This window comes from Notothenia coriiceps, unplaced genomic scaffold (assembly GCF_000735185.1).
Source record: "Notothenia coriiceps isolate Sejong01 unplaced genomic scaffold, NC01 NC01_scaffold00027152, whole genome shotgun sequence".
NCBI classification, from domain to species: Eukaryota; Metazoa; Chordata; class Actinopteri; order Perciformes; family Nototheniidae; genus Notothenia; species Notothenia coriiceps.
The window spans coordinates 839-13925 of NW_011359853.1; the positions used below are offsets into that span (position 1 = coordinate 839).

The 13087-nt window shown below is 42.5% G+C and overlaps 1 protein-coding gene across 1 annotated transcript; it reads right to left on the minus strand.

Annotated features, from left to right (window-relative positions):
* Positions 1–272: 272 nt before the first annotated feature.
* On the minus strand, positions 273–12179 carry LOC104957479 (ryanodine receptor 3-like; the record flags this gene model as incomplete). The annotated part of the gene is made up of 16 exons (XM_010785114.1): positions 273–536; positions 1018–1627; positions 2391–2603; positions 3190–3416; positions 3520–3606; positions 5338–5500; positions 7064–7224; positions 7329–7377; positions 7501–7664; positions 8074–8282; positions 9295–9469; positions 10376–10581; positions 10960–11104; positions 11285–11444; positions 11537–11620; positions 12076–12179. Coding segments are annotated over 16 exons (3021 nt in total), but the record flags the coding sequence as incomplete, so codon positions are not given.
* Positions 12180–13087: the final 908 nt, after the last annotated feature.

Sequence of the window (13087 nt, forward strand, 5' to 3'; positions counted from 1 at the left end):
TATTCCAGAAACTTAGCTTTCGCCTTACAGCTAGCTGCTACTCTGTCGCTATCATCTCTCCCATATGGTAATTACTTTTTTCCTGCTAGAGGGGGGAGAGAAAAGTTAGGAGACAACGAAAAGGCATCCTAGGAAACAACAAAACGCTGTGCTCCGGTCTAATTCTCTGACTCTGTCCCAGTCGAGGTTATTGATTATTTTCACCTCAAAGGCTCAGAGTGATTTTTGGGGGGTTTTGTTCCTTTAATACCTCGAACCACCTTGAACATAAATCACATCTTCAAACAGGTTGTAAACTGTTCTCGTAGTTTGTTGTTTCCACTGCAGTATGGTACCTGCTCATGTGGGGGTGAACGAAACTCTTTGGTCTTCTTGGCAGTGACGGCGGCGGACATTTCGAACGCCAGCATCAGCTCGTTGTAGCGGAACTTCTGGTTGTACTGGAGCTTGGACACGAAGTCGTCTGAGAAGGACACGATGGACTCGATGCGGTGCTTCAGCTCACAGTCACAGAAGTAGTGCAGCAGCTCGCACATCTGAAAAGGAGACGTTATTCAGCGAGGATGGCAATCTAGAGTACATCGAGAAGTTCCAGTGTCTCTTTCTAACTGTCTCTGAAACGGTTGATGTACTTTTTTAAACAGGATCTTCATATAAACTGACTTTTTTCTGTTAAACAGGAAGAAAACTCACATATTATTGAATCTCCAAGAAATTATCTGCGCCCATTTTCATAATGCACAGAATAAAGCTTTGGACTCTTTGTCATTGATAGGAGCATTAGTATTCAAGCACTGCCTTCCTGTAGCACTCACGCAGTCACTTCTCTGGGAGATATAACTCATAAAGCCACTGGATTCCTTATAAAAGAGGAATAAGTGAAGCAACTAAGATGGGGGGGGATTTCAATCGAATGAAGTCTTAGAATATGAATTGATGGACTTATGGTTATATGTAACGATGTCCAATTGAATGGCTGAAATGTGTTGTGCATGTTTTCACTCTGTTTATCATCACCTGGCGTTTGACGGGCTCGGGCAGAGACTTCGCCAGCAGACCTTTGATGAGCGGTTTGCTGTCTTTAGTCTCGTCCTCTCCCGCCTCCACAGCCTTCTCCTCGTTCTTGCTCACTTCCTCTTTCTTCCCCGCCACGGCCACCTCGTCCCCCTTGGCGTCCTCGCCCTCCTTGGCCTCTCCGAACACGTTGGGAGCGATCAGGAGGAGGATGATCCTCACCTCCTCGCTGGTCAGGACTCCCATGGTTAACAGCGTTCCTGTCAGCTTCAGGATGGGGACGAACTGGTACTCCACGCTGCCGCCCACCGGGTCCCGGATGTGCGTTCCTCCGCCCTGCACGGCCTCCGTGAGCATGCTGATGGCCTTCTCCTTCAGGCTGCCCAGAGGGATCTCCGGGCTGTACAGGTACTGCTGGCGCCTCGTGTTGATGATGCCGACGGGCGAGAAGTTAACTCGAGGTTTGAGAGAGGTGCTCAGGTCCACGCCGGGCAGCGAGTGCCGCTTGGACTCGTCAGGGAACAGTTTGATGGAGCGAGTCTCCGCGGTCACAGGGATGATGAACTCGTTGTTCATCATTAGGCGAGCCTCCTTTGCCGTTTCAAGATGGATGCTGGCAACGAGAAAAATAACGAGTTCAATCATCATACACATCTGGAGGCATAGGCCGTTATGCTTATCAGGAAATAACCATTTAGTATTGTAGTTCTAACAATAAGCTCCCTAAGTGGTATAAATGTGCAATTACTAAGATTTGTATAGCCCCACAGCACAGAATTACCATAATGCTTCTGTGGGAGGTGACAGGGCTGTTGATCAATACCAGTAAGTCACTAATTATGTGACAAAATGCAGAGACACCGAGTTCACAAACACAATGTGGTTCATAATAACAGTTTTGAAAACAAAACTCTCCAGCCACGGGGATGTTAACACCCTCTTTTAATGATGTTTGTTTGGTGATAATGGAAGAAAGCACTTTGTCTTGAAAGTAGCAAGGGACATTTATAATGTAGGATTTATACTAATTATGTGCATCTGCGGTTCAGCTGAGAATTGACTGTGACATTATGTGAGGAAATGAGAGGCGGGATTATACATGATGACATCGAGGTATAATTGAGATTAATTTTGAATAATTTATTTTGTGGTCTTGTGTGCAGCTCAGACACATTTTAGTAAAGTGTGCTGGAGTTGATGTTGTGATAATTCATAGTACTAGCATCGTTCATCATTTACGGTATATCTCTTATTAATACAAATATTTCAAGCGATTTCTTCTCTTATTGTTTAAATGCAGACAAAACTATTTAATTTCCCAAACTGCAGGAAAAATGATTATAATGTTATATTTAAAACAACTGCAAACACCACACCTGATGAGGACATTGTAGAAGCCCTCCCTCAGCATGCCAGACAGGTACTGGTTGTCGATGGTGTAGAGGAGCTGTGATTGGTCCAAGTGGCTGCAGAGGGCGTGAGCAACGCGGGTGTTTCCCAGCGCACAGAGGGCACTGTACAGCTTCAGAGTGTGGTAGTGGAACTTTCTCAGGTCTTCAAGCTCCGATAACTCCAGGATGTCCAAACACCTGGAAGAAAGCAGGAAACGAATGGGTTAATGGAGAACTATTTATACTATTTAAACTGCATATTACCCAACACCAAGATGAATTCATGCCCAACATGGTGGCAAAGTGCTTGTAACTGCACCTACTAATCTAAAAGACTGAAGTTGTTTTATTATTTTACTTTTAGCATCAATATAATCACCAAATCAAAACCACATAACCTTTGAGACAGGGAACGTTCAGTACACAACCAGATCATGAAAGGAAAGCATTAAACACACTATACATTACTGAGTGACATAGGTGGGATTTCAAATCTGCAACTGACAACATGAGAGTTTATGGGAAATGTGCTCCTAATACTAACAACACAATGCCATTTGATTGAGGCAGAATGTATGTATTATTATAGTGTTTCAAAGTGTGATTATCAAGGTATTCAAAAACTGCATTTCATTATTAATGCCTTTCCAAAGTCCCCACCACTTTTCAGTTTCCTTTTCCTAGATAATGTAAGTACTTCATAACATTGTATATACAGCATCTGCAGCAGAAGAAGGTGTTTACAGCTTATGTTCTAAGGCAACATGGCATCCATGCTGCACACCTGTTCTCCTCAGGAATATGCACGGCCATCATCTCCAGCGGCTCCAGACACTGCACCACCCAGCCGTGCCTCTCGCTGACCCGAGCCGCCTCCACCCTGAGGAAGGTGTTCGGCATGCGGCTCCACAGCACGGCCACGATGGTCTGCACATCCAGGCGCGGCGGGCACTGCGGCACCGGGTTCCTGCTCTCGCTCTTAAATATGGCAGACGAGAGCGGCATGGCATCCTGGGAGCAGAGGGAGAAGACGGAAATCATATACGGGGACAATATTTTATAAAAGGTAAACAATGTTAACGAATGAATGGAACAGGTGCTTTTGGATACACACCTTGATCTTGACAAATTCAAACTGGAAGAGGTTTGCACTGGTGGGGCGTACGAACACAGCTGGGAACAGCTTGGTGTTTGGCTCCACCTGAAACAAAACAAAGCTCAGTCATTAACATCAGAGTTTTAATCATTTCGATTCATGGGATTTATCAAGACATTGAATTGAAACAAAGTCAGCTCTGAAGGCAAGTTTCTTTATATAGCACCTTTCAACACGAGGCAATTCAAAGTGCTTTACAAAAATGAAAGACATTAAGAGCATTAAGAAACATATTATAAAATGATATCTAGAAACACTCATCTAAAAGCAAAGATAATAAAAGTTACAGTGCAGTTTAAGATATGAATATATCAATTAAAAGCAAAAAGAAAAGTCTTCAGCCTGGATTTCAAAGTAGTCAGAGTTGCAGCGGACCGGCAGGTTTCTGGGAGTTTGTTCCAGATATTTGGAGCATAATAACTGAACGCTGCTTCTCCATGTTTAGTTCTGACTCTGGGGACAGAAAGCTGACCAGTCCCTGAAGACCTGAGAGATCTGGATGGTTCATAATTTAGCAGGAGATCAGAAATGTATTTTGTGCCTAAACCATTCAAAGCTTTATAAACAGCAGCAGTATTTTGAAATCTATTCTTTGACACACAGGAAGCCAGTGTAAAGACTTCAGAACAGGAGAGATGTGATCCACTTTCTTAGTGTTGGTAAGGACTCGAGCAGCAGCGTTCTGAATCAGCTGCAGCTTTCTAATAGATGTTTTAGTGAGACCTGTGAAGACACCATTGCAGTAGTCCAGTCTACTGAAGATTAAAACATGGACAAGTTTTTCCAAATCCTGCTGTGACATTAGTCTTTTAATCCTAGATATGTTCTTTAGGTGATAGTAGGCTGATTTAGTAACTGTTTTAAAGTGACTGTTGAAGCTCAGCTCTGAAGTAACGTATAAGTGGAATCTACGCTCAGCATTGTGCTCCTTCTAGTGTCTGTCTGGTTTCAAATCCAACACATTTCACAAGGCTTTTTCGCCTCTAAGCTCAGGGCTTAGCTGGAGTTTTGAATGGAAGTTCAATAACTATCCATTGGTGAACTGATGACAGCCATTTACGACAAAAGAAAAATACAAAAGGAGCTAAAACAACTGAAAGCATAACAAGACGGAAAGCTTTGAATCAAGTTTAAGCCCCTGGAATCCCTCAGAAGGCTTCCTTCTTTTATATCTATTTGAAATTCATGAAGAAAGAAAAAAGACAATAACAGAGATTCAGAAGTGAAGAAAACTTGGGAGATAGATCTTCTAAAGGCATCATTTTGTCGTCTAGTCAGGTAATCGATTCCATTTGTTGAACTGGGAGATCAGCGAGGCGAGGCGAGGATTACTGAGCAGATGTCTCGCCTTATGGAGACTCTTGGATTGAAAACCAATGAGAATTTAATGGTGTATTTTCCTAACAGCCTTTCTGCAGGGCTAATTTACTGCAGTGCAAATGTGTTCAAATCACCCAAAGGGAAGAAAGAGGGGAGAGTGTTTGTTTTAAATGTGTGTGTGCAGGCGATACAATTATGTCTGATTGACAATGATTTTAAACAAAACACTCAAAAGTTCCCAATCTCCGAATATAATAGTGTTGAGAAGTAGTACGCAGAATTTTAACAACATTTAAATATGTTTTCTCCAGATTGAAAAGACAATTAAACAGCATGCCAACTCTTAGAAACACAGAGGAGAAAGACTGTATATTTACTACTGGAAAAATAATATTAAAGTGCACATACTGAATGATATAAGGTCCCCCATAAGACTGTGCTATCATCTTTAACTACCTGATATGATGTGGACAGCTCCTTGCCGTTGGCAGTGAAGGAGACGAGGCCAGTGGCCAGGTCGATCTGACAGCCGATCTCCAGGTCAGAGTTGGAGCGGCTGGAGGAGGACGGGTCGATGGCGTCCGCTCCACACACGATGTAGCAGTTACTCCTCTGCACACTGCAGCCACAACAGCAGGAGACACGCTTAGCAAGCACAAACCCATTTCAATATTACCAACCACAGGGCAACAAATGAAAAATAACTATTTTGTGCACATTATATTTTCATTATCCCACATTCATCACTCTGTGTTGACTTTCGTCCCATTCATATTCATTCTGTTACACACAGAGCTCTTTTCAGCTAAAGATACTGTGCCATTAAAAAGTCATATTTTAGATCAGTATTGCAACTTAGTTACAATCATAAATGTTTGTTAATCAACATTCATTTGCTATTTGACAGAGGTTATGAAATACTTTGGATGAAGTTAATGTCCAACATACTTGTGCCTTTTCTTGCAATAGCCAGAAGTGCATTCACTCACAACTATCGATATAACTATGACTCTCTTTCCGAACAAATTATGTTTAATCTTTTAAAAGTTATCATGCAACACAAAGCCCTACAGTATTATCATGGATCAACTTTATTAATTGTAAGTTGAATTTAGACTTAAAGGTGGGGTAGGTAAGAATGGAGAAACCAGCTCGAGTGCGCTAGAATTTGAAAATACACAACCGGAAACAATCTTCCACTTCCTTACAGAGCCCCTCCTCCAACACACACGAACGCGCACATGACCAATGAGGGCACGAGATAAGTTTGTACACAGATGGAAGGCTGACAGGCAGGTAGGCCATCCAGTTACTTTAGCCGGGCCGGCTCAGATGATTGGTCGTGCTTTTTACTGCGCCATGGCTTCCACAGATGATATTTCGCTATGTATTTATTGTCAAAGCATTTCATATATTCATTGCTATCGGGCTGTTAAGAGCATTCCATGGAATATAACAAAAAGTGTTTCTTCACCTTTAAAGGTGGGGTAGGTAAGTTTGAGAAACTGGCTCGAGATACACTTTTTGTTATATTCCATGGAATGCTCTTAACATCCCGATAGCAATGAATATCTGAAGTGCTTTCACAAAAAATCTGTGGAAGCCGTGGTACTGTAAAAAGCACGACCAATCATCTGAGCCGGCCCGGCTAAAATAACTGGATGGCCTACCTGCCTGTCAGCCTTCCGTCTGTGTTCCATCTGTGCACAAACTTATCTCGTGCCCTCATTGGTCATGTGCGTGTTCGTGTGTGTTGGAGGAGGGGCTCTGTAAGGAAGAGGCAGATTTGTTCTGCTGTGTATTTTCAAATTCTAGCGCACTCGAGCTGGTTTCTCCAAAATTACGTACCCCACCTTTGAGTATTATAGTAACATGTGAAGGGGGTTGTGTGTTGCAAATGACTGAAAAGGTATTGTCAAAAAAACACAAATGTAGTTTAAATGATTAATATCTAAAAAGAAAATTCACACAGGGTCCCTAAGGCCTCAGCACAGCAGAGGATTCAAACCGAAGCCACTTACTGCATGACCTTCCCTAAATTACTTTATGCTGGCACATATCTGGTATTCCTAGAAACTCCTTAATTTCCTTAGAGAACCCAGTAAAGCTGCTGACTTCCCATCTACATAACACTTTTACGATGTCCTATAAAATCCAGATATTCAAATAAAAGTGAGCTTGCCTCTCATGTACCCGCCCTCTCTCGTCTCCCAGGGTGACGGTGACTCTCCGCATCTTGTTGAGGCCGAAGTTCTTGCTATAGAAATGATAGTCTGGTGTGACCCAGCCCACCCAAATTGAGGCGGGGTCCTGTCCGGCAAACACTCTCACTGAGTGGTAGTACTGCCATTAAAAAAGAAAACACACAAATTACAAAGAGCAAAAAAAAAAGGGTAGTCATCAATAAACAATATTTCTAGACTTGTATTTTTGAGAATTGTATTTACAGTTGTGATGCTTCCAAAGTCAACAGTTCCATCTTCTTTTGGAAGATGGCTGAAAATAAACATATTTACAAGTTATAAGAACAACAAAGAGTATTTTGTATATTGCACTAAATCATCTAATTAATCAATCTGACATAAACATTTGTATATTTGTCAATGCTGTGACATTGACCTGAGTTTCAGAGAATCGTCCAGTATCTTGTCTGCAGAGTAGAAGTCCACAGGCATGCTCAGTCTGCAGTAGGTCATGTCACTGTTGCTGTTCTGCGTGCCGAACGTCTTGTGGGTGACCTTGAGGCAGGGAGGGCTGTCTACTGTCCCGTCGATCCTCGTCACCTGAGGAGTTATGAATCAGAGGGAGAGAGCGAATGAATCTCCAAAGAAGTGTGGATCTTCAATAGGTCCATCAACTCCAGCAGCACTGTTCAATATAGCCATGTTGGTATGCATAGAGAAAGTTAGAGAACTCTAGGCCGAAGTCTGGCCCTGTTTATAATGATTGCCCATTTCCAAGTGGTGACAGAGCATGCACTATACCCACAACAACCAGGGTTTAAAGGGGTCCTATTGTGGGGGGTTCCCCTTTCCTGTGGTGTGTTATATAGGTTTTTGTGCATGTAAAAGTTCTGCAAATGCTAAAATCCCAAAGTTCCCTCCAGAAGAACACCAATATCTGAATGAGAATCTCTGTTGCAACAAACAAAACAGGACACTCCTAACAATACTAATGTAAATGTGTAATCACCTCAATATGCTGGTGTTCTTTGGGTATGTTGACAAAGGTAGGAAGGCGCTTGCTGAACCACATGGTGATGGCTCTGTTCATGTTCACACCAAAGGGCTCGAAGCCCTCCTGGAGTCCACACATGGTGTAGTACTTGAAAGTGCTGGCGTCCTTTCCCAGGTTCATGTGTCCCACCTGTCCGATGCCCATACTGCACACAGGGATGAAACCTGGAGGAGAGTTAGGAGACATTGGTGGTCAAGTCAATATCGGTCTAAGTATGAAACATAATTCAGTCATGCTATCCCTTAAAAATAAAAGGTTCCTTTCTTTTACAAAGTTGGACACCTTTCTTTGCACATTTCATTAAAAAGTTAAATCAGACTTTTTTCCTACCCTGACTGATGTGATCCGTCTCCCTTCCCCTCAAGAATAACATTTAATTAGTCTGGTGTTTTATAAAACCTTGGAGAAAAATACCTCGGGAAAAAGTGGAATTGATCAAAGTGTCAAAAGACAACTGTTCAACTTTCCCTCATGCCCAACGCTGCTCAGAGGACTTACAGTCCAAGGCTCTCCTGCCAACAGCCTGAGGTCTCCCCCTTTCCTTTTGAGTCGTGCATAGGGAGGCTGTCCCTCACTGCCACCGACACAACCCCTAAACGTTATGCAGATGTGTGATGACATCTCAATCATATAAAAGAACATAAAGTATAGTGTCGTCTGGCAACTTTTTCGGCCAGTGCTAACTTCGTTCATTGATAACAAGTTGGCAACACCGCACATACAGTACTGCATACCACATACTGGCTTCTTGGCTTAAATTGAGCCTGCTAAGCAAAGAAAGTAGAAGAAGAAACATGTCTATTGCTACTTCAATAAATATATTTCAACTACTAACACTATTCTACAAGGATTTGGCCCTTAAAAAGCCTTTTGTAATATATATCAGTCATTTAAGCATAGTTTTTAAATTGTGCATAGAGTAGAATGCATCAGTGCATCAACCATAACAATTAGTTGAATTACCTTACTTTACTTCTCTCTGTCTTTTTCTAAAGGATGGTTGATTTAGTCATTGGCCAAAGCCACAATGGACATCATTAAATTCCAACATGATTAACATTTTCTGTTTAATGCCAAACAAACCCAGTCCTACCTCTAGAGATACTGCGGAGGAAACACAGACGGAATAACTGAATAATTTCCTCTCTAAAGTTCACTGGAATATGGAGCCCTCACCGTCCTCCGTCTCAAAGTCGGTGAAGCAGAGCTCAGAGCCCTTGCCGGTGATCAGGAGCTCTCCGTTCAGGGTGAAAATCATGGATTTGTCCTCCATGTTGATCATGCAACCGACCACGTCGCCCGTTTTCCAAGGTTGTCCAAAGTAGCGGCTTCCTGCGTGCATTCGACGACCCTTCAGAAAAAACGAGAAAGCTTTATGTTTTTGCAACGTATTTTATGACCTCGTCAAATATTGTAATCCAACAGATGCTACTGTAGCTGCCAAATATTAAGGTGTGACAGCTCAATTTAAGATTTTTTTCAATAGCAAAAGCAAAGATTACGATTTACAATGTATGTTTTTACACTGCACAATTACTTTCCCCCACAAAGGTTTAAGATGTGCCTCCAAACATACTGATTTATTATCAATATTTCACAATCCACAGAATTTAATTTTAATCAAAAGTGTTATTAAGTCCTTTAAAACTCAAATAACTTGTTACCAGGCCAGTCATCTTCCCTTATGAAGCTCAGCACAAGTTCAACCAGGAAGACCTTCTTACTCATTCATTTACTACGCTATGTTACTACTCTCTCTCCTCTCAATAAGTGATCGGGGGCGTCACTCCCCAGCTTAACCAATCACTTCGCTCTATTCTCACAAGCCTATCATAGCGCTCTGCTAACCCTTTTAAATCTGCTCTCCCCTCTGACAGCTGTCATTTCAGGTGACTCGACGCAACCCTCCTCCACCCCTTTTCCCCTCCTGTCCCTCTGAATCCAGGGTCAAGCTAAGCCCCTCCCCTTCAGACCGAACCCAACTATCCATTCACCACCACCAGCGTCTAGACCCCGGGGGGTTTCATCGGATCGGTTCTCCCCCTCCCGAATGATACTTCCTGCACAACGGGGCCTAATCGCCAAAACTCCATTACATTCATTTGTGTATTCCTGGCAATAAATATGTATTCTTACATCAAAACCGTCTCTCCTGATTGAAATATCACTGGTACAGCCGTATTAAAGCAATGATGGATAAATGATGGTTGCTGCTGAAGTTAAAAAGGTATAAAGTGTCCTATCAGAGCTCGTTTACCCTGTATCCATCGAACACGAAGGCCTGGTCGTCCGTCCCCAGCTCCACATCGGGCCTGCAGCCGGGTCTGGCCCAGCCCACCCTCATGTCTCCTCCACTCAGCGCCTCAAACTCAAAGTACCACTTCCCCGTCTTCAAGGCGTACGTCTGCTCCACACGGAAGAAGCGGATGGTCTCGATGTTCTGATCATCCAGCGTGTGGAGAGCTAGAGATGTGAGAGGCATGGAAATGTATACTTTTACTTTATTATTAGGTACATTAAATAAGAACTGACACAATATAAAGGATATGAAGCTTAATGGTATAGGCAGCACTGTCTTCAAAGAAATGACATAATATGTTGGCTGGACAAGATTGACCGTATATCTTTGTAACACTAATTAAAACCATTTCCATATTCGTTTTAATAAAAAAATGTTTTGCCAACTACGAATAGGCCTACTATGCTCCCGTTTGAGTTGACACTTGAGTTGCATGTTAAGTGCTTTTGGATTTGGAACTAATTATTCACATCAATACTGCTTAAAATGTTAGCTAAAACACAGTCGTGCTTACAGAAAACATTTGAACAACATTTTCTTACCCTCCTGGTCTGGGGGGTCGATGTCATATCCATATCCAACCATAGTCCTGATCGCCTCTCTCAAGCTGTCTCTGTTAGATTTCTTCGTGCGCTCGTCCAGTAAAGCGTACGGCACCAAGCGAGGATTGCGCCTGCTCTTTAAATCCTGAAACAAACAAGGAAAATATGTCAACACAATAGAGGAACCAAGCAAGAAGTATGTAAGGACAAACAAAGAACACAAATAAAAGTGTCTCCCACAGAAAATTCCTTTATTACTTTACTGTAATTTAAATACAAAGGTTCCGCCTTGTCCTTTTTAAATGTAAAGATGAATGACTGTTACCTGCTGGATGCCGTAGGTCCATCCTTGTTTAATTCTGTCTTTGGCCCACACGTTGTGTGCATTCTCGGCCAGTTTATCAACCAGAACCTCCTGACCTGCATTCAGTTTCACGTCAGAGAGGTCCTGTGGCGCAGGCTTATATCCGTTAGACATTATGTAGCTTTAGAGGAAAGACAAGAGTGCTTCAGCATTTCTTCTTCTTCATAAAATTATTATTAGTAATGTCAGTATCATAAAGTATTGCTAACTTACTCTTTGGGAAGTTTGACTTTCTTCAGATCGTCCTCAGCGTTCGCAAAAGCCTGAGCAACATGGCAGCCAAGAGCCAACAGGGTCCTGAGAGTAAAAGAGACAATTAAAACTAAAAGTATATAAACTGATGCAAATACTCAAGCCCCATTACACTGTTCGATGTTTCCTCCTGACACCAGCAGAATCCTGAGTGCTTCATTTGTTACACTGCTCATTAGCCATACAGTGAAATCCTTGTTGATCAATAGCTACACTATGCACGGCCGGATGTTGTTGTGAGGATAAATGGCAGATATTGAACATTTGACTCGGCTTTATTGAGCAGAGGGACACGTTTTGTTTTACAGTGAGATGAGTCAGAAGTTGGCTCAAATAAGCTTCCTTGAAGATCGATACTGGAATTCACTCAAGAGATGCAAGTCAATACAAGCACTGCTTTAATCTGGGCCTTAAACTGCTCCCGCGCTGCATTCAGCAAGGAGCAGAGGCTTTCCCATGAATAAACTAATTGGATTATTTAGCAAACTGCCCGGCCTTACTTAAGTGTTTCACTAGACATCTGCACGTTGTAGTTCCTTTCAGTTTCAGGCAGCTTTCCGAAATCAACAAGGCAAGGGTGCTGCCTCTTGTTGTCATCACGGACCTGAGGAGAAAGCAGTCATTACTGTATGCAGTATAAAATATCGCTATCGCTATCTCTCTCTCTCTTTCTCTATCAATCTCTCTCTCTCTCTCTCTTTCTCTATTAATCTCTCTCTCTATCCAGTGGTGTAATGGGGATTGTTTTTACTGGGTGGACGGGAGACACTATGGACGCGCTCGTGAACTGTCAACGGGGGGGGGGCTTGGGGGACCTCTGTGTCGCCTGTCAGCGCAACTTACATGATGCCGTTTAGACAATATAATAATAAAGGGCGGTGCCGGCTGTCAGCGAACCGATCCGGCCTTTCTGCGCGACTATCACTCAAATGCGCGACATAGTCTCAATGTGTGGGACGCGGGACAAATAATAAAAATGCTGTGTGTGCAGTCCCGCACAGTGCGGGACACCTGGTCACCCTACACACACGGTTCTGCCCCTCACACACACACGCTTCAAATCAAGTTGCATAAATGCTTGAGCTACGTTTTTATTATAATTACTGTGAAATCTACCTATTATGTTTTCGTCATTACTACAACAAACACACACTTGCAACTGATAACACTGGCAATGATTTTAGATATATTAGACTATTAAAAAAAAGAAATCATGCTTCAAATAAGTGGGGGTACGGCGTACCCCCGCGTCCAACGCCCACTACACCACTGACTGCAACTACAAAAAGCTAAGGTTTGTTTTCTCATCAGGGAATGCAGACCGGCTCAAACAAAAGATTTTAAAATCATCATCTTCACGATCATTTAATGTATCATATGTTCGCCGAATTGACATGAAAGCACTAATAAATGTAGTTTCATCCACTTGAGTTTACAATTACAAAATCGATTTGTTTTATATCACATCCGACGGAGGAAATTCAGCAGCTCTCACTACCGATTTGAATCCTA